The following is a 26,408-nucleotide window of genomic DNA, read 5'->3' on the forward strand; positions in this document are numbered from 1 at the left end:
ATGATAGCCCTGTTTAAGTATTTGAAGGCATGTGACATTGAGGAGGGAGCAAGCTTGTTTTCTGCTGCTCCAGAGAACAGGATCCAGAGCAATGGCTGCAAAGTAAAGGAAAAGATTATTATTATTATTATTATTATTATTCCGCTTTTTCACAAAGGAATCAAAGCAGATTCCAACAGTATAAATAAAACATCAAACAATTAAAATTTACAATGGAAAAACCCCAAAACCCCAACCCTCCCCCCAATGATAAAAAGATTGAGATTCCACCTCAATGTTAGGAGGCACCTCCTGACAGCAAGAGTTCTTAGACAGTGACGTTTGTTGCATTGGAAAGTCATAGTGTCGTAGAATCCTAGAGTTGGAAGAGATCGCAAGGGCCATCCGGTCCAACCCCTGCCATGCGGGAACTCTCAATCAAAGCACTGTGAGTTCCATTGAGAGGAAAGAGGCGGAGTCTACTTCCTTGGAGGTCTTTAAACAAAGGCTGGGTGGCCATCTGTTGAGGATGCTTTGGGAGTTCCTGCATGGCAGAATGGGGTTGGACTGGATGGCCCTTGGGGTCTCCTCCAACGCATTCTATGATTCTAAGTCAGAGACCACTTTGAAGGCACACAGGGACAACACAATCAATAAAGAGCAGAAGGCAGGAGTGTGTATTATCTTCCCAGCTGCAATCGCACTGCAGAAAGGATCCCATGAAAGGTGTGTCTTACCTGGTTATTCACGGGTTGATGGCGCTTTACTGGCTCTTCTCCTCATTATAGTGTGAAAACCATGAGCACCTATTGGGCGATTGCACTGCCCTGGCTCAGGCCCTCCTCCTCCGCCTTCCTCTGGAGGGGCGGCCCTTGGCGGGAGGCCGGGAGAGGCAGGGCCACAGCCACCCAAAGCTAGGGCCATGCAGGGCCAGCCCAGGCGGAGGAGGAGGAGGAGGAGGAGGGATGGCTGGGGACAGCGAGCAGCGGCTCCAGCAGGGCCAGGGCCAGGGCCAGTCCAGCGGCAGCGGCAGCGGGGAGCCTTTCCTCATCGGAGTCAGCGGCGGCACAGCCAGCGGCAAGGTGAGCAGCTCCTGCTCCTCCTCCTCTCCCTGCAGGGACTGGCCCTTGCTTGCTTCTCTGGGCAGCCAGGGCGCCCCTGCCTCTTGGTCCTGCTCCAAATGGGAAGGGATGGATGGATGGGCTCAAAGAAAGGACAGTCCTCCTCCTCCTGGCCCAAGGGCAAACCAGCCTTGCCCATAGAGGACCACTGGGGAATACTGGCCTTCCATAGGGAGACATAGAAGGATACTGGCCCATAGGGGATCATTGGGGAATACTGGCCCATAGGGAGACATAGAAGGATACTGGCCCATAGGGGATCGTTGGGGAATGGTTGCCCATAGGGAGACATAGAAGGATGCTGGCCCATAGGGGAATAGTTGCCCATAGGGAGACATAGAAGGATACTGGCCCATAGGGGATCATTGGGGAATACTGGCCCATAGGGAGACATAGAAGGATACTGGCCCATAGGGGATCATTGGGGAATACTGGCCCATAGGGAGACATAGAAGGATACTGGCCCATAGGGGATCATTGGGGAATAGTTGCCCATAGGGAGACATAGAAGGATACTGGCCCATAGGGGATCGTTGGGGAATACTGGCCCATAGGGAGGCATAGAAGGATACCGGTCCATAGGGGATCGTTGGGGAATAATTGTCCATAGAGAGACATAGGATACTGGCCCATAGGGGATCATTGGGGAATAATTGCCCATAGGGAGACATAGAAGGATACTGGCCCATAGGGGATCATTGGGGAATACTGGCCCATAGGGAGACATAGAAGGATACCGGCCCATAGGGGATCATTGGGGAACAATTGCCCATAGGGAGACATTACTTGCCCAATGTTTTTTCCCTATGGGCAAATATTGAATGGTCCTCTATAGGCAAATATTCCCCAACGAACCCCTATGAACAAGTACTGCTATTTGTTTTAGTGCCTCCCACTTTGGGGATTCCTCCCGGACAGGAGGCTGGGATGGAGGACGCCCGGGCCCTCCATCCCTTGGGCGCTGGGGACAGAGAGGGGGTCTTAGGGCCAGGCTGCCTCTGCTGCTGCCACGTGCCTCCTCCTCCACGTGGAACCTGCCAGCAGCAGCAGCAGCAGCAGGAGGAGGAGGAGGAGGCTGGGTTGCAGTTCCCATCCTCGCCCTTCATCAGCGGAGCCATGGCGAGGAAGGATGGGAGGAGCTACACTCTGCTAGGGCTGCATCCACACTGGAGAAATACCCCAGTTTGGCACCGCTTTAACTCTTTTTCTGGCTCAAGGCTATGGAATTCTGGGAGTTGGATTTTGTTGTTTATTGTAGACAGGTAAACATATTGTTTTTATGCAGTGCTCTAATTGCTTTATTGCAATAAATTTTTAAAGGAGTTTCTTACTGCCAGCCACCTGGGGTCCCTTTCGGGGAGAAAGACGGCATAGAAAATAAACAAATAAAATGTGAAGTCAAAGGCTTTCGTGGCCGGCATCCATAGTTTTCTGTGGGATCTTTGGCCTCTGTGGCCATGTTCTAGAAGGGTTTATTCCTGATGTTTTGCCAGCTGCTGTGGCTGGCATCTTCAGAGATGCCAGCCACAGCAGCTGGCAAAACATTGATAATAAACTCTTCTAGAACATGGCCACAGAGGCCAAAAATCCCACAGAAAACTAAACAAAGAAAAGACAAACAAATGAGTCCTAGAGCAGATCAAGCCAGAACTCTTGCTGGAAGCCAAAGATGACTACATTGAGGCTGTCATACTTGGGCCCCATCAAGACCCATTAGAAAAGACAGTAATGCCAGGAAAGGTGGAGGGAAGCAGAAAGAGAGGAAGGACACATGCTGTAGATATATGGACTCTATAAAAAAGGTCACAAGTATGACTTTGCAAGTGCCTCCTGCCAAGTTTTTCTGTGCCACCGCTTCTTTTCCCGAGACATCTTAATGTTGTAGGCTGGGATTCTAGGCTTGGCCTTATGCTGACTTCCTTGGCAATGCTTTCTGCTGAAGCGTTCTGCTAGAGCTGGACTTGTGAGCTGCACAGTTGTTGCCGATCCCTGAGCTCCTGAAAAACCTGACAACATGGCGACTGTTGTTCTCCACTTTTTCCTGTACATTTGCTCAGCTTGTAATATAACCGTCACAGTCACGTCTACTGTCACATGTGTGTCGGATAACAATTCTCTGCATTCCCAGCTGACATGGGCCATTGCCAGGCTGGCAGGATACACTGGCATTATTCTTCGATACATCTGGAGGGCACCAGCTTGGGGAGAGCTGCCCTTTCCTCTGAACGTTAGCTAATGTTTAAATTTGCAAAATTTTCCCAGCCTTGCTTTCTCTTCAGTGTATGGACTGTGTGCCCACCTACTCGTCTCTCATGGTTTCTTGGCACTGAATATTGCGACTGCTGCTTTCAGCATCATTTAGGTTATGCACAATATGACCTAGATCAGTGGTGGCAAATCTATGGCACGCATGCCAGAGATGGCACTCAGGGCCCTCTCTGTGGGCACACATGCTGTTCCCCTAGCATAGAGTGTGCCAGAGTTTCTTATTAGAAAGCCAGAGGAACGTGGCACTTTGCAATAAATAAGTGGGGTCTGGGTTGCAGTTTGGGCACTCGGTCTGTAAAAGGTTCACCATCACTGACCTAGATGCTTCTGTGCCACAAAATCTTCCCACCTCTTTGCCATGACCAGCTGAGGCTGCATCCACATTGGAGAAATAACCTGGTTTAGCACTGCTTTAACTGCCCTGTCTCAAGGCTATGGAATTCTGGGAGTTGGAGGTTTTTGTCGGCCCAGAGTGGAGCAGAGTTGTTTCTCCAGTGTGGATGCAGCCCTAGTTCCTACCTGTCATTTCTTGTGAAGAGGGAAAACCCACTATTGGGCAGCTTTTGTTCAGGTGAGGTTTTAATACAGGTTTATTGCTGCTTCTGTTCTACAGACCCCCGTGTGATCCTGACACATGATCTTGCATTTAGTGGCACAGAATTTTTGGTCTCAAGGCTGCAGAAGATTTCTGGGTTATCTTTTACTCTTTTCTGATAGCATTGGTGTACTGGATTTGTCTGGAACCTGTCCGTGTGAACAGGCTTTTTTTAAAAAACCACGTTCCCAGCAATATTATGTCTCTATAATGTGTTATGTCTAGGAAGCGGGCTCTTAAGCTGGGAGGGAGCGACATTTCAAAAGTCACAACTGTCTTATAGTCTATGACAGCTGGCAGCCCTAAGCTGAAAAGCAATCCCTTCAAGAGGAGCAGCTGCACCAAGGAACAATTCACTGCTAGCAGAAAAATACAGGCCCTTTTGCTGCTCATCCCTCCGAAACTTCAGTAATAAGAGGAGCTAGTATTCAGACTTCTTTGGAAGCCTTTAACCATCATTTAGGGTTAATGCAGGGTTTGCTCTTGGTTCAAACTGTAGAAAAGGAGACCTCAGAGGATAAAGAGAGGACATTTTATTTTCCTAGTGTATATAGAAGTTTTACACTTTACTTTTTGGCTGACTCACGTACAATATATTCAAAATCCAGGGTAAAAAATACCTCCTTGATTCAAAAGCTTTACACACAAAAACGAACAACATAAAACAGCACAGCCTCTATGTTAGGACAACACATCACATTAAAAATTAATGAATTTACTTTTCTAGCAACACACCAACGATGTTAAAAGTATTAAAGGAATGATGAGCCATTGTGGTGTAGTGGTTTGAGCATTAGACTACATCTGTAGAGACCAGGTTTGAATCTCCATTTGGCCATGGAAACCCACTAAGTGACCTTGGACAAGTCACACACTCTCAGCCTTGGAGGAAGGCAAAGACAAGCCCCTTTGAACAAATCTTGCTAAGAAAACCCCATTATAGGGATGCCTCAGGATCACCATGAGTTGTAAATGACTTGAAGGCACACAACAATAACAAAATAACATCTTCCATCAGATTTAAAACGTTGCATATGTATATAATTTATGAACCACAAAACACAAAAAAATGCATAAAAATAGATTCTCTTGAAAAACATTTCCCATCATAGTTGATTATATTATATAAAAAAAGTATAAATAAAGGTGCTGGATCTTGTACTTTCTAAGACAGAGTCATTCTATCCCAAAATAACTTTTAGAACTAATTTAAAAGGAACTTTATTAGAGAAATCACAATTTTTATTAATGGCCTTATACCTTATACAAAGAGGTGCAGGTTGTGTTCTTCACTTGAAAGCAACACCTGTGGTGCTGCTGTTTTATTAGGGTTTTTTGGGTTTGAATTAGGCCTGAAACAGATGGGCTGAACAAACTGTGGCGGGACTGCACTGGCACAGTTCATGCCGGAGCTGCGGCAAGCGCATGTGCCCAGCCCAAATCTGGGCCACTGCCACAGTCCCTTCAAATAGTTAAACGGGGATATCGTATCACCTCTTAACCTTCTCTTCTCTAGGCTAAACATACTCAGCTTCCTAAGTTGCTCCTCATACAGCATGGTTTCCAGACCCTTCACCATTTTAGTCACCATCCTCTGGAAACGCTCCAGCTTGTCAACGTCTCTTTTGAACTGTGGTGCCCAGAACTGGACACAGTATTCCAGGTGAGGGCTGACCAAAGGAGCGTATTTTTCCATTCTTTTTTGGCCTGTTTTTTTTTTTTCTGAAGATGCAACATCATTTTGGTTTCTACTGCGTTCAGGGCATGCGTCATCTAAACGCTATGCCACAAACACAGCAAGAAACCACGTCATTTGGCCCAGGCCAAAGTAATATTTTATTATTACATTTTTGTATTTAATATGGTTGGTGTGTGCTTTTAAATAAACGCGATTTAATTCCATACATTTTGTTAAGTTGGTTTGTTTTCCCAGAACAGACATTATGCCATTTTGTATTTAATATCTATTTTCCTGACATATAATGCTTTTGAGAAAGAGGTATTACCTCTTAATGGGTTGTGCCTGAATCTTCCTTTCAGAATGGTAATAAATTGCCTGTTATGACTACTGAGGTGTCCTTCCCTTCTGATCTTGCATTTGATTCCCTCCCTCCTTTCCTCTTACTATGTTTGATTACTAAATGGTATGAGAATAACAGTCTTCAAATAGCCCCAGGTACTCTTTTCTTACATTAGTACTTCACATGTTTTTGACTTGAATAAAAATTAGGCAGTCTAAATTGCTGAGCATATACCAGGTGCTGTAGGCTATATTTCAGAGGATGTAACTGACAAAACCACCTCTGAGGGTTCCTTGTCTAAGAAAACTATGGCTCCATACAGACAGGCCAAAATAAAACTGCTTCGGGTCACTTAGGAGGTATGCTGTTTAAATGATGCATGCGTCCTAAGAGGCCAGAAACTGCGCTAAAGCTGCACTCCAGTCCTTAGGCCTGGAGCGTAGCTTTGGCATGGCTTCCAGCCTCTTAGGACACATGCATCATTTAAACAGCATACTTCAAAAGTGGCCTGAAGCAGTTTTATTTTGGCCTGTCTGTATGGGCCCTCAGTAATCCTGGATTCCAGGGTGAATTCAGGCTCCATTTGTTCTAGGATCCATTTGTTTGTCTTTTTGGTCATCCATAGTATCATCAGTACTCTTCTCCAGCATCATATCTCATAGAATCATAGAGTTCGGAGAGACCCCAAGGGCCATCCATTCCAACCCCCTTGCCATGCAGGAACTCTCAATCAAAGCACCCCTGACAGATGGCCATTCAGCCTCTGCTTAAAGACCTCCAAGGAGGGAGACTCCACCACATTCTGAGGGAGTGTGTCCCACTGTCGAACAGCTCTTATTGTGAGGAAGTTCATCCTAATGTTGAGGTGGAATCTCTTTTCCTGGAGCTTGCATCCATTGTTCCAGGTCCTATTTTCTAGAGCAGCAGAGAACAAGCTTGCTTCATCCTCAATATGACATCCCTTCAAATAATTAAACAAGGCTATCATATCACCTCTTAACCTTCTCTTCTCCAGACTAAACATACCCAGCTCCCTAAGTCGCTCCTCATAGAGTATGGTTTCCAGACTCTTCACTAATTTGGTGGCCCTCCTTTGGACACACTCCAGTTTCTCAACATCCTTTTTAATCTGTGGTGCCCAGAACTGGGAACAGTATTCCAAGTGAGCCCTGACCAAAGCAGAGTAGAGTGGCACTATTACGTCCCTTGATCTAGACACCATACTTCTATTGATGCAGCCTAGAATCTCATTGGCCTTTTTAGCTGCTGCATCGTACATTGACTCAAGTTCAACTTGTTGCCTACTAGGGCTTCTAGATCCCTTTCACACATAATGTTGTTGAGTCAGGTGTTCCCCATCCTATATCTATGCATTTCATTTTTTTAGGCTAAAGCAGTACCTTACATTTCCCCATATTGAAATTCATTCTGTTAGCTCTGGCCCACCTTTCTAATCTATTCAGGTCATTTTGAATCTTGATCCTCTCCTCTGGGGTATTAGCTATTCCTCCTAATTTGGTGTCATCTGCAAATTTGATAAGCATGCCCCCTATTCTTTCATCCAAGTTGTTGATGAAGATGTTAAATAGCACAGGACCCAGGACAGAACCCTGCAGCACCCCACTGGTCACTTCACTCCAGGATGAAGAGGAGCCATTGCTGAGCACCCTTTGGGTTTGGTTGGTCAACCAATTACGAATCCATTTAACAGTTGCATTGTCTAACCCACATTTTACTAGCTCAATCTCAAATGAATTAATTTTCTTCCAATCTGTTTTCTTCATTGTTCAGCTCTCACATATGTGCATCGTAATGGGGAATACAATGGCTTAAACAATTCTAACTTTAGCGTTCAGCTGTATATCTTTACACTTTATGATGTTTTCCCGTTCTTTCATAGCTGCCCTTCCCTTCCTAATCTTCTTTTGATTTCTTGACTACAGTCTCCATTCTGATCAATATTTGATCCAAGGTATGGGAAATCTTTAACTATTTTGATTTCCTTGTGATCTAGGTTGAATTTATGTAAGTACTTCATTGTCATTATTTTTGTTTTCTTTATGTTCAGCAGTAAGCATGCCACTGCACTTTCTCCTTTGACCTTCTTCAATAACTGTTTCAAGCCTGTTATGCCTTGCTCTAGTAGTATGGTGTCATCTGCATATCTTAGGTCCAAAACACACTGCAGAAAGAATCCAGTTTGAGACCACTTTAATTGCCCTGGTCAGGTTTTAGCAAATCCTGGAAATTGTAGTTTTTTGTGGCATCAGAGCTCTCTGACTGAAAAGTCTAAATATCTCACAGAATTACAGTTCCCAGAACTCCCTAGCATTAAGCCAGTGCAGTTAAAGCAGTCTCAAACTGGATTATTTCTGCTGTGTTTTGGACCTAAGATTGTCAATGTCTCTTCCTCCGATCTTCAGCCCTCCTACTTCAGTGTCTAAACCTACTCTACCTATGATATTTTCTGCATACAAGTTGAACAGATAGAATCATAGAATCATAGAGTTGGAAGAGACCACTAGGGCCATCCAGTCCAACCCCCTGCCGTGCAGGAAATCCAAATCAAAGCATCCCTGACAGATGGCCATCCAGCCTCTGTTTAAAGACATCCAAGGAAGGAGACTCTATCACCCTCCGAGGAAGTGCATTCCACTGTCAAACAGCCCTTACTGTCAGGAAGTTCCTCCTAATGTTCAGGTGGAATCTCTTTTTCTGTAGCTTGCATCCATTGTTCCGGGTCCTATTCTCTGGAGGAGCAGAAAAGAAGCTTGCTCCCTCTTCAACATGACATCCTTTCAAATATTTAAACAGGGCTATCATATCACCTCTTAACCTTCTTTTCTCCAGGCTAAACATCCCCAGCTCCCTAAGTCGTTCCTCATAGGGCATGGTTTCCAGACCCTTCACCATTTTTGTCGCCCTCCTTTGGACACGCTCCAGTTTTTCAATGTCCTTTCTGAATTGTGGTGCCCAGAACTGGACACAATAGGTGGGGCCTGACCAAAGCAGAATACAGTAGCACTATTACTTCTCTTGATCTAGATAGGGTGACAAAATGTAGCCTTGCTTGACCCCTTTGCCAATTGGGAGCCATTCTGTTTCTCTGTATTTTGTTCTTACAATAGCCTCTTATCTAAAGTACAGATTCCTCATAAGGATTATCAAATGTAGTGGCACTCCCATTTCTTGATAAGAGTATTCCATAACTTTTTGTGATCTATGTAGTCAAAGGCCTTGCTGTCGTCTATAAAACACATGCTGATGTTTTTTCTGGAATTCTTTGGTTCACTCCATTATCCATCGTATGTTTGCAACATGGTCCCTAGTGTTTCTTCCTTTCCTGCACCCCACTTGGACATCTGGCAGTTCTCTATATATGAAACACAACTCATATATAGAGAGATAACTTCCAGAAGTCCAAGTGGGGCACAGGAAAGGAAGAAGCACTAGGGACCATGTTGCAAACATACGATGGATAATGGAGCGAACCAAAGAATTCCAGAAAAAACATCAGCATGTGTTTTATACACTGCATTTCAATCTGTTCAATTCTTCTGTGCTGCAGAATTTTGAGTATAATTTTGCTTGCACGAGAAATCAATGTTATGGATCTATAATTGCTGCAGTCTTTTGTGTATCTCTTTTTTATATAGTGTGCTTCCAGTCTGTTGGCCATTGTTTTGTTTGTTTTCCATATTTGTTGGCATATTTTGGTTAACACTTGAAATTAATCCTGTTTGTGTGGTTTGAAGCAGTTTAATATCGTCAGTTCCTGGTGATTTTTTCTTTTCTATTTCTCTGTGTGCCACTTCCATGTCACTTTCCAAAATTTAGGGTTCATCTTCATATGGTTTTTCATTCCATGTGTCATTCATTTTTTCATCTCTTTTATATAGCTCGACTGAGTATTGCTTCCATTGCCTTTTAATTTCATATTGACCATTTAGTATGTTCCTCTCCTGAGGGTAGAACATCCCCAGCCTTGGTCTGAATTTCCCTTTTTGTTCACAGATATTGTGGAAGAAGTCAATTGTTCTTCTTTTTTTGTTTTGTTTTTTCTATTTTTCTGCATTATTATAGTAATTTTCTTTATCCTTCCGCACTAGTCGCTGAAAAGCTGCATTCATGGTTCTAGTTCTGTTCCTATCTCTCTTTTCTTTTGCTTCTCGGTTCTCCTTTACTGCTTGAAATGTTTCTTGTGCTATACATTGTGTCTTCGCTTTCTTTTTGGCCACAGATAGTGTCTTCCTGCCTTCATCTTTGATTATGTCTCTGGCTTCTGTCCTTAGCTCTTCTTGTTCCTAATCATTTATGCTTAAGAAAGCAAATCTGTATCCCACATTGTAAATTCTGGTGAGAGGTTCTTTAGAGCCTCCAGCAGACTGGAGGAGGGCAAATGTTGTCTCCATCTTCAAAAAGGAAAAAAAAGAGAGGACTCAAACAATTACCTCCTGGTTCACCCTGACATCAATACCAGGAAGGATTCTAGAGCAGCTCATTAAACAGAGATCCTGTAAGCATTTAGAAATAAATGCCATCATTGCAATAAGTCAACATGGATTTCTCAAAAACAAGTCATGTAAGACTAATCTTATCTCCTTTTTTGATAAAATTACCAGTTTAGTAGATGAAGGCAATGCTGTCAAGGTAGCATATCTTGATTTCAGTAAGGCCTTTGACAAAGTCCTCCATGATATTCTGTCAAACAAGCTAGTAAAATGTGGACTAGACAATGGAACCCTTAGGTGGATTTGTAACAGGTTGACTGGCTGAACCCAAAGGGTGCTCAACAATGGCTCCTTTTCATCCTGGAGAGAAGTGACTAGCGGGGTGCCACAGGATTCAGTCCTGGTCCCAGTGCTATTCAACATCTTTATCAGTGACTTGGATGAAGGCATGGAGAGCATGCTGGTCAAATTTGCAGATGATGCCAAATTAGGAGGAGTAGCTAATACCCTACAGAACAAGATCAAAATTCAAAATGACCTTAATAGATTAGAAAGCTGGGCCAAAATTAACAAAATGAATTTCAACAGGAAGAAATGTAAGGTACTGCACTTAGGCAGAAAAAAATGAAATGCACAGATATAGGATTGGGGGCACCTGGCTTGACAACAGTACATGCAAAAAGGATCTAGGAGTTCTAGTGGACCACAAGTTGAACATGATTTAATAGTGTGATGTAGCAGCAAAAAAAAGCCAATGCAAATCTAGACTGCATCAATAGAAGTATAGTCCCTAGATCAAGGGGAGTAATAATATCACTCTATTCTGCTTTGGTCAGGTCTCACCTGGAATACTGTGTCCAGTTCTGGGCACCACAGTTCAAAAAGGATGTTTTACAAGCTGGAGTGTGTCCAGAGGAAGGCAAACAAAATGGTAAAAGGTCTGGTAACTATGCCCTATGAGAAAAAGCTTAGGTTGCAGGGTATGCTTAGCTTGAAGAAGAGAGGGTTGAGATGATATGATAGCCCTGTTTAAATATTTGAAGAGATGTCATATTTTCCATGTCCTAGGGGCAAGGCAGATGGATGGCTTGGAGAGGCCTCTGGCTGCTCCAGTCCCCTATCAGCCCCCAATCAGCCTGGGACCACAGTGACTGGGCAGCCCACTGAGAAGTCTGGCACAATCATTCCCCCAAATAGATGAAGTGATCTTTGTCCATGTGGTTTCCCCAAAGGGGCAACCCCCCCCCCCATTGGTGTCACCCTCTTTGTGGTGACACTGCCTTCCCCACTGGAGCTGAACTTTAAAGGTAATGGGAAGTGTGTGCAGTACCCAAATCACTGAGGTAATGTACTCTTGATGACAATCCCCAATCGAAAGCAGCCACAAAACAATGGTAGAAGAAATATAGAAAATCCTAAATATACAGTCAATTGGAAGTGAAGGTCTATTCTCTCATGTGTATCAATTGGAAGTGAAGGTCTCATTCTCTCATTATGTGTATTGTTCTTCTACCTGCTCTGATAATGTTTGTTGCCTTGTGTTGAAATGGAGGCACTAACACCTCATGCAAGTCCCTTCTTTTCTCTGATAATTTCGTTTCGTATTATTCAAATTATTTAGAGATTTTCTTCCTCTCCTCTCCTCTCCTCCTTAGTAAGTGTTTTCTTCTTGTTGCCTCTTTTCAGGATTATGCTTTGGACTTTGGCCTGGCTGACCCATACACCACAGTTCCAGATTCAAATAATGCAGAGTTTCCCTGATTATTGTTAAGTTGTGATGTTGATGTATCAGATGGGAGCTGGGAAACTGTGCACTTGACTGGAGACCAGACAGATTAGCTTTGGTGCAGGTGTGGTAAGGGAAGGGCTACTGACACCTGAAGAGTCAAGAGGTGGGGAACAATAGATCAACAAATGCACAACATCAATTAAAAACACAGATCAATTTAAAAAAACCAGCAAGATACATATGTATTAAAACAATCCACATCTATGATGACAGTCATTCTTCTAGTGCCAGAATTTCTTCTCACTCTCTTTTCTTTACTTCTTTTGCAGTCTTCTGTCTGTGCCAAAATTGTTCAGCTGCTGGGACAGAATGATGTAGATCATCACCACAAACAGGTTGTGATTCTGAGTCAAGACAGCTTCTATCGGGTACTCACCACTGAGCAGAAAGCCAAAGCCCTCAAGGGCCAGTTCAACTTTGACCACCCAGGTGACCTGTCACTGGGGCTGGGAAAGGGGTAGATACACATAAATCCATGCTTCTTCACCTCCTGCTAGGCTTCCCAAAGATAAATTTTGGAGACTGGGTGTGACAGTGCAATATTTGTGAAGAGGTAGTCATTTTATGAGAATCTATCAAGCAGTTAGATAAACTGGAAAATTGTGGGGGTCTTACAAGTGTCACTATGGGAGATCCAAATAGTATCCAATAAAAATTAAATTAAAACAAAATATACAGTACTGAGAAGTGAACACAAACCACAGAAGAAAAAGTAGGAATAAACCAGCTCATTACTGATAAAGAAAAGATTCCCATGTCAACTTAAATAATAACAAATTTATAGCATAAACTTTCATAGACCTTGGATGTAGCTACACTGAGGGGGAACATAGGCTTCATCTTGCATTTTTATGGTCAGCAGGGACCGTGCAGTGATCCAGTTAAGTCCACAAACACAAAGCACTTTGGCACTTTGAAGCGACACTAGCACAACTGGCCATACCTTTCTCTCTGGCAAATATGCATATTTTCCCCTTCCCAGCATGCATCAATTTATCACCCAATAACCAATGGTTTGTCTGTAAATTTATTGGAGCCACTCTGATTGGGGGCTTCTCCATCCAATTCCTTTTTCTATTTTACCACTCTGGTGAGTGAAGAGGAAAATTTCAAATATACTCACACAGAGCAGAGAAAAACAAAATAAAATTGCTTTTAATTCATCTTTTATGTATGAAAATGTCCAGCGATGAGATCAGCAGTGAGGTGTTAGATTGGGACATCCTCCCTCTTCCAGTCAAGTGTTGCATTCATGTTTACTGGTTTTACTCTCCCCCTCCAATTCTGCTCCCTGATCATTCACTTGTTCATGCAGAGAATTGTAATGGATGGGTATGGTGTGTGTGTGTGCATAAGATCTCCACGTGAATGATTGAGGGGGAGGGATCAGAGGAAAGGAAAGAGTAAAAGCAGTATATATAAACAACACTTAGGCAGGGGAAGGAAGAGAAAAGGGTGCCCAGTCTGACCCCTCATCATTCATCTCATGGGTGAACAAACACTTCAGTAGGAAATCATGGCGACAAATACCAGGCTTGCTGGACCCAACCACTCTCACCCGCCACTAACTCCTCCCATCCTTGGGATGTCGCTATAGAGTGCGGTACAAACACATGAGTGAATATCCAGATTTTCTGGTTAAACCTTGGAGTAAATCCCTACATTTTTCCTCTGGATTAAAGCCCTGGTTGCTGAAAAAGCCTAGATTCTTTTTTTTTTAATTTTATTTTTACCATAAAATACCAACACATAACCAACATTGAAAAACATGAGCACAAAAACACAAACAATCCAAAACGTAAATCAGCCCATATACTCACATATACACACATTACTATAACCAAACCCAGACATTACCAAATTCACAACCCTTTTATCTCTTTATAATCTAAAACTACATATAACATATACTATCCTTCCTACTACTTGGATTCTTATTGTTTTGTCTCATTTTCTTCTCTGTTTTATCTTAAAAGATTGTCTTCTTCACATTATTTAATTCTTTTTAATGAACATATTTCTTAAATTTCTTTCCTTACAATTTTCACTTAGCCTACATACTTTGAGCAAATTTTTATATTGTCTATTTTATAACTCTTGTTTATCTTATATATATATATATATATATATATATATATATATAACTTTCTGTCTTATATCTCTAGTACTTTCACTCCATTTCTTATTTCTAGCCTTTACCTGATATTGCATAAAACTTACAAATTAAATACAAACAGTCATATTCATCAATCAGTTATAACATTTTCCCATCTTTTCCTTAGATAACCATAAAATAAGTCCCAATCTTGTTTTATCTGGTCTTCTGTTTTATCTTTCATCCAGCTGGTCATTCTGTCCATTTCTGCCATTTCATATACTTTAAACAGCCATTCATCGACGGATGGGATTTAATTTCCTTTCCAAAGCTTAGCATAAACAATCCTCGCACATGTAAACATGTAAAATAATAATTTCCCATATTGCTTTTATACATTGTCATTAATCATTCCCAACAAGAAGATCTCCAGGGAGAAAGATATCTGTATTTTTAAATCTGTTGTTACTATTTTGTATATTCTCAACCAATATCTTTTTGCCTCCTTGCATGACCACCAGATATGATAATAAGAACCTGTAGCCACCGAACATTTCCAACAGTTTGGCTTTTTTTAAAAAAAAACATATAAGAGATTTTTTGTGGCGATAAGTGCCACCTGTAAGTCATTTTGTAAATGTTTTCTTTTAATTCTTGATTAACAGTGTGTCTTATACTCTTATTCCAAATTTTCTGCAATTTGTCATATTCTAAATTGTGGCCTACATTTTGAGCCTATCTTACCATACTATGTCGGATTATTTCATCTTCCGTTTCCCATTCCAACAACATTTTATAATATCTGGAGATCATTTTCTTTTTTCCTTTTCCCATTATTTCTTACCACTCTGATTTTTTATTTTGAATTCCTACTAATTTTTTTATCAATTTTCCATCTTTCCCATAGTTGTCTATACAAATACCAATGACAATTTATTCCCGAAATTTTTAGTTCTTCTTGAGACTTCATGTATATCTCACTCCACACATTTTTCATTAAATCTGCATATCTCAACCATTTTCCCTTAGGAATGCTTTCCCTTCCAAAGAAAGCTTCATGTGGTGAGCACACCTGGGGCATCTGCTTACATATTCTTGATTTATATTTATCCCATACCATTAGTAAAGCTTTTCTGACAACATGATTTTTACATTCTTTATCTACCTTATCTTTCCCATAAAAAACATATCCGTGCAGACCAAATCTAAGATTATCTCCCTCTAGTAATCAGCTTTTCATCTTCTAAGATCCAATAATTAAACCAAGTTAATGCAGAAGCAAAATAATAAATGTTTAGCTTTGGAAGGCCCATTCCACCTCTACTTTTATCATCACATATTATTTTCTTTTTTAATTCTAGCCTTTTTTTTAACTCCAAACAAAGTTAAGAAAAAGCCTAGATTCTGCTTGAATCCATACATCATATGCATAGCCCACTGTGAAAACAAGGTGAGACTGCTTTTTTGGCCCACATATAGAAGCCTCTTGTTATCTGAAAGGTTCCATAGGTTTCTTTGCTGCTTTGGCAGCAACAGACTAACACAGCTACCCTTTTGGAACCTGTACCAATAATCAAATTACTAATTCTGCAAAGGCCATGTTTCACCAAGAGACAGAAATTAAACACTGAACTAGGAACTAGATCACAGCGTAATAACACAGGCTGAGCCATGGGCTCTGACATTTGCTTAACATGGTGAGGGACCTCCTGCCCTTGGAGAACATGAGACACCTTCCTCCAAATCTCAAAGCTGTAGAGAAAAGCAGGGATCACCTCGCAGTTGTCCATCAGTTCTCACCATTCCCAAACTTTGGAGGAAGTGTAGGTTTGGTGTCCCCTGTGTGGCTCAGGCACCTGGATCATTACTGCTAGGCATGATCACACAGCCATATTTCCACTTCCCTGCACATCCAGAGCAGGGAAGAGGCATGGGGACTCCCTTGGCTGCTTCTCTTGTTTGGTATTGGGCATCTATATTCAGTAATAGACACCAAGAGCTCTATACTATAGGAAACATGGAGCCTTCTATACTATAGGAAACATGGAGACATGGAGCCTTCTCAGACCCGTGTTGCCAGCTGGAATTGGGACAAGTTGGCAAGCACCTTTTTTGGTTTGGATGATCTAAAACACACTGCAGAAATAATCCAGTTTGAGACCACTTTAACTGCCCTGGCTCAGTGCTAGGGCATCCTGGGAATTGTAGTTTATTTTTGGCACCAGAGCTCTCTGACAGAGAAGACTAAATATCTCACAAAACTAGTTCCTGGAATTCCCTAGCATTGAGCCAAGGCAGTTAAAGCAGTCTCCAACTGGATTATTTCTGCAGTGTGTTTTGGACCTAAGGTAACTTAAGACAAGGAAAGATGAGTTGATGCTTCTTCTCAAAACTGAGGGGCCACATTGAGAACCACACCCATTTAATATTGTGTCTCCTATTTTCCATGCAGATGCCTTTGACAATGAGCTGATCGTCAAAACACTCAGGGAAATCATGGAAGGGAAAACTGTTCAGATACCTGTTTATGACTTCATGTCTCATTCTCGGTAAGCCTCCTTCATCCTAACTTTGCCATATGCTTGGGATATAGTGCTATATGTCTGTATCTGATTCTCATGAGCAGAGACAGCCGGTGAGTCCTTCACAGCAAATCATCACCATAAATGGTAGTGGATGCTACATCTTGGCTTAGGTCTTTAGACGCAAAACTATCTTTTACGTGGGGGGGGGGACTAAAGGATTGTATTGCCAAACCTATGTATTGACTGATTTATTTAAAATAATTGAAACAAGCTCTTTCCATCCTTGCTGACCATCTGTCAAAAATAATTAAAAACCTTTCCTTTTGCAGCAGAAAGCAGAGAAGGATTCCTTTTGTTTTGTTCGGTATATTTATTACAGTGGGCATTGAGGAGGAAAGGGTCTCCTTAGCTCAGCTGTCAGAAATCTGATCAAATGTGGGCCCTACTTCCAAACTACTCGATAGCAACAATTAATGTTTCCCCCATATACCATTGCTTCTGCACAGTCCCATACAACTAAACTTTTCCATATGGTAGAGTATTTGTTACACCCTGAACCCCAAGTGGAACTAGAGGAACCCTTAAAGGCATACCAGGAACAATACACTAATCAGAAAAAGCTGAAACAAACTCTTCCAGGCTGTTGTTGTACTGAGCCAGTTCTAGACAGGTGTCTAGCTTTTTTCAGAATTGGTTTGGATGATTTTGAATTGGTTTGGACCATTTTTGGGTTGGATGATCTAGGAGACTAAGGTCCAAAACACACTGCAGAACTAATCCAGTTTGAGACCACTTTAACTGTCCTGGCTCAGTGCTAGGGCATTCTGGGAATTGTAATTTATTGTGGCACCAGAGCTCTCTGACAGAGAAGACAAAATATCTCACAAAACTAGTTCCCAGAATTCCCTAGCATTGAGCCAGGGCAGTTAAAGCACTCTATTTGATTGATTTATACAGTGGTACCTCGGGATACGAAATACCCAGGTTACGAAATTTTCGGGATACGAAAAAATCCCATTGGAAAACATTGTTCCGGGTTGCGAAAGTTTTTTCGGGTTACGAAAAAACTTTTGGTGCTTTTCGGCGCGATTTCACACCAAATCGCGGCTTTTCCCCATTAGAGCCTATGGGAATTCGGCTTGCGAAAGCCTTTCGGGTTACGAAATTGACAGCGGAACGAATTAATTTCGTAACCCGAGGCACCACTGTATTCTGCTCTCCCCCCCCCCCCCCCATGAGCCTTTTTTTCTTTTCCCATTTGCTGTGATAAAGTACCTCCTTTTGATACTTGGGTCTGTCTCTGTTCTGTTCAAAGCCCTAGGTTTGTTTGTAGGCAGAGTGCAATGAGTCTGTCAGGAAGCCTTTATACTGCCTGCACATAAATTTAGATATTGTAGCAGGCAAACCAGGTTGTTTACTGTCTTAACATTTTTCTTGGAAATGGATTGCACTAGCTCCACAGATGCTGACATTACCCCATTTGGCTGAATGGAAAACTCAGGGATTTGCAGTGCAATGGGGACTGAAGAATAATCTAATCCATATTGTCTTCTGTATGTAAATAGTTCTATGCTGCTTTTTGATCTCTTACTCAAAATTAGCTCAAGCATGCTGAAAAAAGGCATTGTAAAGCCTCTGTTGAAAAAGCTTCCTACCTTAATCCAAGGAAATTATTTCAGTTATGAACTGGTGTGTGCCCTCAGTAATGGACTGGATGAGGGTAAAGTTTAATCCATACCAGACAGAGGTGTCCTGGTCAGATGAAAGGCAGATCAGGGAATAGGGATTCAGCCTATGCTGGATGGGATTATGCTCTCCTGAAGACACAGGTCCACAGCTTGCGTATAGTCTTGCATTCAACCCTGAGCCTGGAAGTTCAGGTTTCACTGGTAATCAGGAGTGTGTCGGTTAGTGTTAGTGTTCTCTCTGTGTGTCTATTCCTGGAGATGCCAGATCTTGGCTCTGGTGACACATATCTTAATTGCATCCCATTTGAATTACTCTTATGCACTCTATGTAGGGCTGGCTTTGAAGACTGTTTGGCACTTCAGTTTGTAGAAAGAGCTACAGCCAGAGTGTTAACTAGGGATAGTTACTAGGAAGGACAGAACTCCCTTGCTGCGATAACTCCGCTAGTCTGTTTCTAGGCTCAATTCAAAGTGCTGGATATGACCTATAAAGCTCCATATGGCTTAAGTCCACACTGTCTGACAGACAGTCTCTCCCCATGTGAGCCTGTCTTGGCCCTGAGATCCTCAGGAGAGACCCTTCTCTGAGTCCCACCTTTATAGCCACCTTTACAGGCACATCTGCCCCTAGGGTTGGGACAACTTTCTTAGGAAGGCTAGAATGGCCTGTTGTTTGCACACCTTCTGTTGGCAGGCAGTCTTTTCTTTTAGTTCCAAGAGGCTTTTGAGAACTGAAGGTTTTAAAGTTAGGGCTGTTAAGGAAATGTGCTGTTTTTATTGTTTTAACTGTACTGTTTTTTAAACTGCATTTTATCATTTTAACTGTGTTTTTTAATTGTTTTAAATGTTGTTGATAGTATAAAAATCACCAAAAATTCAGTGCAATTTCAAAACAAAACATACCTGAAACAGTATAATCATAAAATTCTGAGGACGAGACACCTTTTGCTTGTAAAGTGGCTACATAACTCATCTAATATTTTGTTGTGTTTGTTTCATGTGTTAACAGCAAAGAAGAGACTGTAAGCGTGTATCCTGCTGATGTGGTTCTCTTTGAAGGCATTCTAGCTTTCTACAGCCAAGAGGTTCGGGACCTTTTCCAGATGAAGCTTTTTGTTGACACAGATGCAGACACTCGGCTCTCTCGAAGAGGTAGGTTGCAAGTTGTCCCTTCCCTGCTGTATGTGCAGAGGTGACAGAAATAAACTTTGAGTGTCTTGTCTTGCTGCATCTCAAGTAGCATCTGAGTACTATGAGTCTATCAACAAAATTTGCACAATTGCTATGACTTGGTAGGGTGTGAATCCCATCAGCATTTTTGTAGAGAGGCTGATGCAGCCTAAAATCGCATTGGCCTTGTTAGCTGTTGACTCATATTCACCTTATGGTCTACTTGGACTCCTAGATCCCTTTCACATGTAGTCTCGTTCAGCCAGGTGTCCCCCATCCTATATCTGTGCATTTCATTTTTCTGCCCTAAGTGCAGTACCTTACATTTCTCTGTGTTGAATTTCATTTTGTTAGTTTTAGCCCAGCTTTCTAGTCCGTTCAGGTCATTTTGAATCTTGATCCTGTCCTCTGGAGTATTAGCTACTCCTCCTAATTTGGTGTCATCTGCAAATTTGATAAATATTCCCCCAATTTTGTCCTCCAAGTCATTGATAAAGATGTTGAATAGCACTGGGCCCAGGACAGAGCCCTGTGGGACCCCACTGGTCACTTCTCTCCAGGATGAAAAGGAGCCATTGCTGAGCACCCTTTGGGTTCAGCCAGTCAACCAATTACAAATCCATGTAACAGTTGCCCTGTCTAGCCCACATTTTACAAGCTTGTTTTCAAGAATATCATGGGGAACTTTGTCAAAGGCCTTACTGAAATCAAGATATACTATATCCACAGCATTCCCTTCATCTAACAAGCTGGTAATTTTATAAAAAAAAGAGATCAGGTTTGTCTGGCATGACTTGTTTCTCTGAAACCCATGTTGACTTTTTGTGATTATGGCATTGCTTTCTAGATGTTCACAGACTCTCTTTTTAATGATCTACTCTAGAATCTTTCCTGGTATAGATGTCAGACTAACTGGACAATATACCCTATGTCTCTTAGACCTGGCTCTCATGTCTGTCTCTACCATAACTTAAGACTGAAATTCAGACTGTGAAATGCATATGCATAATGATAAGGCTTTAGGACTATGCATCTTGGAGTTATTTTGTTTTAGAAAAGGATCAGTTTTAGTTAATTAAAATTATCTCTAGCCTGCAGCAGTAGGTGACAGATTTTTCTTAAACAGCAGAGCAGAGAGGAAACTAACCTCAGGCCTTGCATATTCATTTTACCAGAGAGCATGCAGACAAGACTTCATGACCTGCCAAAGAAAGAAAGCATGCTGCTTTATCCAAACATTTTTTAAAAGTTAAGAGATAAAGAAGGGCCAAATGAATAGAGGGAAAGGTTTATTGAACACTGGAGAATGTGAAGAGAATAGAAAGAGCACTTGGTGGGAGGAGAGAAAGATCACCTGGATGGACGGATGAGAAGAAAGAAAGAGCACCTGGTTGGTGAAGGCAAAGAACCTATATGTATGGGAGGGAGTTGGGTGGGAAACTAAGGGGTTTCTAACTTATGCAAAACTGAGTACTACATGTACTGGAAAGCACGTAAGGAACTTTCTGGATCAGGCTGGATTTGCCTTCCAATTTCTTCTAGCCTGGCTCTAAACTTTTTTCCTTCTCAGCACAGATTTTTGTTCCCACTGATATTAAGAAGAAACTACCTCAGCTTTTATCCTCTTTTTAAAAAATCCTCCCTGTGACTCTTCACTCTTTCTAGGAAAACAAAAAAAGCAAGCTGCTTGGGATCTTCTGCTTAGTTGTACAACTCTAAGTGTTGCTGTGTTCAACTATAGTTGTGGCTTATCTGAGTATTCTTTGTTTTTTCCCCCTCTAGTTCTTCGAGACATCAGTGAAAGAGGCAGGGACCTAGAACAGATCTTATCTCAATATATTACATTTGTCAAGCCAGCCTTTGAAGAATTTTGCTTGCCTGTAAGTATAGACATTTGCACCTGTGTCAGCTCTGAGCATGAGAGACTGTGGGTGACTGGAAGGGGTTTTGATCTGTGCTCTTCGCTCCCCGTCAGTAGGGCCTAAATGCCCTAAAGACACCAGATCAAGTCTGATCTTGGAAGCTAAGCAGGGTCAGCCCTGGTTAGTACGTGGATGGGAGATCACCAAATAATACAGATGCTGTAGGCTATATTTCAGAGGAAGTAACTGGCAAAACCACCTCTTAGTAGTCCTTGCCTAAGAAAACCCAATGAAATTCATGAGGTCATCATAAGTCAAGAAGTGGCTTGAAGGAACACACACACATACACACAGTGACATCAGTAGCATACCTAGCATATTTGACACCCTGAGGATATAAATATCTTCCTCCTCTAAATGACAAAATTATTTTCAGTAATAATCATGAAGTGAAACAAATAATAATAATCTGAGTAATTTTTACAAAGCCTGAGACCCTCATCCTGCAAGGGCAAAGGAAAATGTCAAGAGCCTGCAGCACCAGTACCTTTATACTTCCTGCCCAGCAGCAACAGCACTGCTGTGCAAGGCCTGACCTGGCCCACAGGAGATTGAGAAGGATCTCTGCTTGTGAAGGCAGCTGCTGCATTATGCAGGGAAGAGGAGCAATGAGAGGGTCTCAAAATGGGGTGGAAGGCTGAGCAGCGTCACAGGTATGGAAAGAGCAAAAGAGAAAGAAGCCTGTCATATAGGGGATACTGGAGAAGATGAAGGAGTAGAGGAGGAGGAAGAGTAGAGGAGGAGGAAGAGGGAAGATTCTGGTGATAAGGGCTCCCAGCCCTGGGAATAAAAATGGCAAAGGGTGGGACACACATTTGGTTCTATCCTCTTTGCTGCAGAAAGGGAAGCACAGTTTCCTGTCTCTCCCCACCTGGCTTCTTCTCAATGATAACAATGGGAGTTCTTGCCCAGGAAAAGAGGTCAGGTATAAACAGATAGGCAAGTCACAGAGGATGCACCCATCCAGCATCTCCTTTCACAGCCACCTGAGATGCAGGGAAGGAGAAAGAGCTGCTACATTTGCGAGCTGCAAACACACAATTACCATCCCTGCTGTCCTTTTTCTTCTTTGGCAAGCCCACACTCCACTGAATTGCTAGAGTCCAAGGAGTTTTTTTGTCCCCTGCCTTAAGTAGCAAACACACTGTACTTACCATCACTCTGTTCCCTTCCTACCACCTCTGCCAATACTCTGTCTGCTCAGATCCATCCCATAAGCTTAACATCATGAGTAAATCTGGCTATCAGTGATCTCTCGTTTCTTCAATGGTGAGTGATTTGGGGCAACAAACTATATCTCCTAGAGCACCTCAGTCCTTTCCCATGGAGACTTTATGTTCCAACAGGAAGCAGCTCAGACTTCTCACATGGGAATACCTGAAGAAAAGGATCCAAACATAGTAGTGAGGCCAGGCCACCAAACTGGTAGCCTGTCTTCTTAATGCCAGCCATGTGTTTTCACGTCTTGTGAAGGAATGCTATTCTTGCTGTTGAAGCAGTGCAGGTGAAGGGCTTCTTGCATCCTCCAGCAGCTGCAATGGGAATTGCTTTATTATTATTTTACTTTCTCTACAGACAAATACAGACCATTATTGTTTGCATCCAAGGTGGACTGCTCCCACCACCTTGCCCTTGATACATAATTTAGTGAAGTATGATGCTCTTCCTGTGAGAGGCTACATTTGATTTTGACTGGGGATAAGGCTAGAGAACTGTTGTGAACAGAAGCTGGGCTCCATGCTGCATTACCATGTAGTATAGGGAAGCCTTGAATTCTATGCTGGGAAAAAGGCAAGGTGAGCTAAATGTACTTTACTACCTGACAGTGCTTTCAACAAATTCTAACTATGAAAACCCCACAAATGAATGCTCAGAATAAATTACACTGCTTGCTTTTCCAAATCTCGTTTCAGTTGGGTTTCAACAACACCAAATCATTGAAAACATCTTTCAGTTATGCAGTCACATTATTCACACTGTCCAGAATCACTGCAAGTGGAAGGACAAAAACATTGCAATAAATACAACCACTATGGAAATTTCTAAGGGATATTTCTGAAGACCCTCCTCAGGTGGTCCTCGAGTTCTGTCTTATTCAAATAATCTTGTGATGCCTTAGAGACTAAGAAACTAAGGTATCTATTTGGCATAAGCTTTTATGGACTTGAATTCACTTCATCAGATGCCAGCCAAGGATAACACTTCCTGCATCTGGTGGAGTCCAGTCCACCAGAGTTTATGATGTAAATACATTCTTTGTTGTTCTGGCTGCAACCAATGGACATTTCTGTCTCTATGGATATTGTCAGATAAGGGCTGTTGAGAAAAGAGGGACAATTCATCACATATTTTTTGCTGTGGCTTATGAAGCCTTGTACCAACCTTGCCTGGGGAAGAGAAGAGTAAGCAAAATAAAAGCTGGCTAACTTGCACTCCTTGAGGAGAGAAAATCTTCAGTGAACTCTGATGGAGGAGAGTGAGGATGGCAATTGTCCCAACCATCACTCCAATAACATGGCTTCCTTCCTTTTGGCAGACCAAGAAATACGCTGATGTCATTATCCCAAGAGGAGTGGATAATCTTGGTGAGTAGGAGACAAGTTGGGTGGAAAGCTAGGTGACTCAGGTGTCCTTTTATTTGGGATTTTGAGCGTTAGTTTCAGAGAACTAGAGGAAATTTTCAAGGAGAAGCAGCAGCAAGCTAGATCTTACTCTTTTCAGCATACTAAACTGGTAATGCTTGGTGATACTGTACTTCACAGGAAAGAAAGAACTAACCATGTGTTCTTATTCTGACTCCTTGTATGTGCAGAGGGCAAAATATTAACTACTGTTTAAAATAAACCCTCTCTCTCTTTAGCAGTATTACTACTATCTCTGTTGTTCTATTGCCACTAGGTCCTCTAGGAGGAAATATCACCCGCCCCTAATATATCCAAGAATGGGGGACTGGACTCAGCCAGGATGTATTTTGGCAAAACATCAGGAATAAACTCCTCTAGAACATGGCTACATAGCCCGAAAAATTCACAAAAAAACCCAGTGTTCCTGATAGTTTGAGTTGTTCAGCAGTGGAACTTAAGAAAGTGTTAGACTCTCATTTGTTGAAGATGTTTTCTTGTACAGTGGCATTATACACTATTTGTACCTTTGGGATTTTGTGAAATCATGGTTATTTTCGATCTATTATTACAGGAATAATAAAAAAGAAAAGATAGGCACTTGGGAGGTCGCAGCAGATCCATCCTGGCTGTTTCTTGTTTTGGGCAGTGGGGATTGTCTAAATTGGAACCTTCACCTTTAATTTACCTGCATCTTTCAGCAGAAAGGAAACAAGGAAAACAAATTAACAAATTTAAGATTTTCTGGAGAGAGTCAAAAAAGAAATCTCTGTTGATAGGGGAGAAATGGAGTAGATGGGGGACAGAGAAGGAAGGAGATTAAAATTTAGAGGAGAATGTCCTTGCTAGTTATAGAACTTAGGTACACAATCTGTTTTATGTGGCATAAAAAGGATGTTAAAGCTACATTTGGAGTCTGTGTTTTCCTAATCCTGCCTCCCTTTCCTCTACCCAGTGGCCATCAACTTGATTGTGCAACATATCCAGGACATCCTCCATGGAGGCTTTTGCAAGCGACAGCCCAATGGGTACCTGAATGGCTGCAGTCCTCCACGCCAGCGAAAACCCTCAGAATCCAGCAGCCGACCACATTGATCTTGAAACTGCCAGGAGGTCCTGCAGTGCTGCACCTCCTGTGCACTGCATCCTCTTGGCCTTTGGCCTTTATTTAAGAGCTCTCCTCCCCTTGCAGGGCTTGATTGCCTGTCTGCTGGAGAGACTGGTGTGTCTCTGACCATATATTAGCTGTCTGCAGTGCCTCTGCTCCAGAGTCCCCAAGGAAGGGTAAATCCCTTCAGTAAGATGATGTTGATGTATTGTGAAATGGCAAGGTGACACCTCAGCCTTGGTGTTGAGACCACGCAGTTGTGGAAATACACCTGGGCAAGGGAATTGAACTTGATTTGGGTGTCCAAAAAGGTGTGTCACTAGCTAAAAATTACATCTTAACCTCAGGTTTGTATTAAAAGCAAGAATAAAAAGGAGGCTAGCAGAGCTTTTTGTTGTTGTTCTGTTTATCAGAAATGTGTATCGTTTCATTTTGGTGGGTTTATGGAAGAAAGCAGAGATGGTGAGAGGAAGATCTGTACCATCCAGTCTTCTGCAATCTCACTATCCAAGCAGGCAATGCCACTCTTCCCCCCCCCCCCCCATCCCTACCACACCAAGACTGATAAAATGCCAGAATCTTAAGCAGTGGTTTTTCAGCTTGATAGGCTAAACAGTTTGAATTTTTCTGGACTTTCAGCCTTGACAGGTGTTTTCTGATTATGAGATTCATGTTCACTTTCCCAAGTGCCCACAAACCAACCTGGGAACTGGTTTTACATTGATGCTTTTGAACTGTTGGGTTTCCATCCAAGTAGTATAGACCCATTACCATCTGGTTTTCATCTCAGCTATGCAGAAGGGTAGTTAGGCCTATGTCATCTTGGATGAATGAGTCTGTGTTAAGCACTTTGGAGAATAGAGATTGAGACCAGTGCCTTGGACCAAACCAGGGACAAAGAAGTACACCATTGTGTGTGTGTGTGGGGGGGGGGGGGGAGGGCTTGTCTGATACAAAATGAAGAGTCTGTCCCCAGGGTACTTTCTCACTGACACTGTGGCCTGTTACAGACTGCCAAAATAAAGCTGCTTCGGGTCTCTTTGGAGGTATGCTGT

The 26,408-nt window shown here is 42.3% G+C and overlaps 1 protein-coding gene across 2 annotated transcripts; it reads left to right on the forward strand.

Moving 5' to 3' along the window:
• The first annotated feature begins 886 nt into the window (after positions 1-886).
• UCK2 (uridine-cytidine kinase 2) lies at positions 887-26,408 on the forward strand. Of its 2 annotated transcripts, XM_089516116.1 has the most exons (7): positions 909-1,061; positions 12,494-12,653; positions 16,772-16,868; positions 19,542-19,684; positions 21,485-21,582; positions 24,161-24,209; positions 25,201-26,408. In XM_089516116.1, the coding sequence occupies exons 1-7, from the start codon at positions 945-947 to the stop codon at positions 25,338-25,340; spliced, it is 804 nt and encodes a 267-aa protein (XP_089372242.1). In that variant the 5' UTR covers positions 909-944; the 3' UTR covers positions 25,341-26,408. The 2 variants fall into 2 exon arrangements, with proteins under 2 accessions (XP_089372243.1, XP_089372242.1); XM_089516117.1 differs by lacking the exon at positions 12,494-12,653 and having other exon boundaries at positions 887-1,061.

Source organism: Sceloporus occidentalis, unplaced genomic scaffold (assembly GCF_023333645.1).
Source record: "Sceloporus occidentalis isolate IW3139 unplaced genomic scaffold, rSceOcc1.0.p SCAF_3, whole genome shotgun sequence".
NCBI lineage: Eukaryota > Metazoa > Chordata > Lepidosauria > Squamata > Phrynosomatidae > Sceloporus > Sceloporus occidentalis.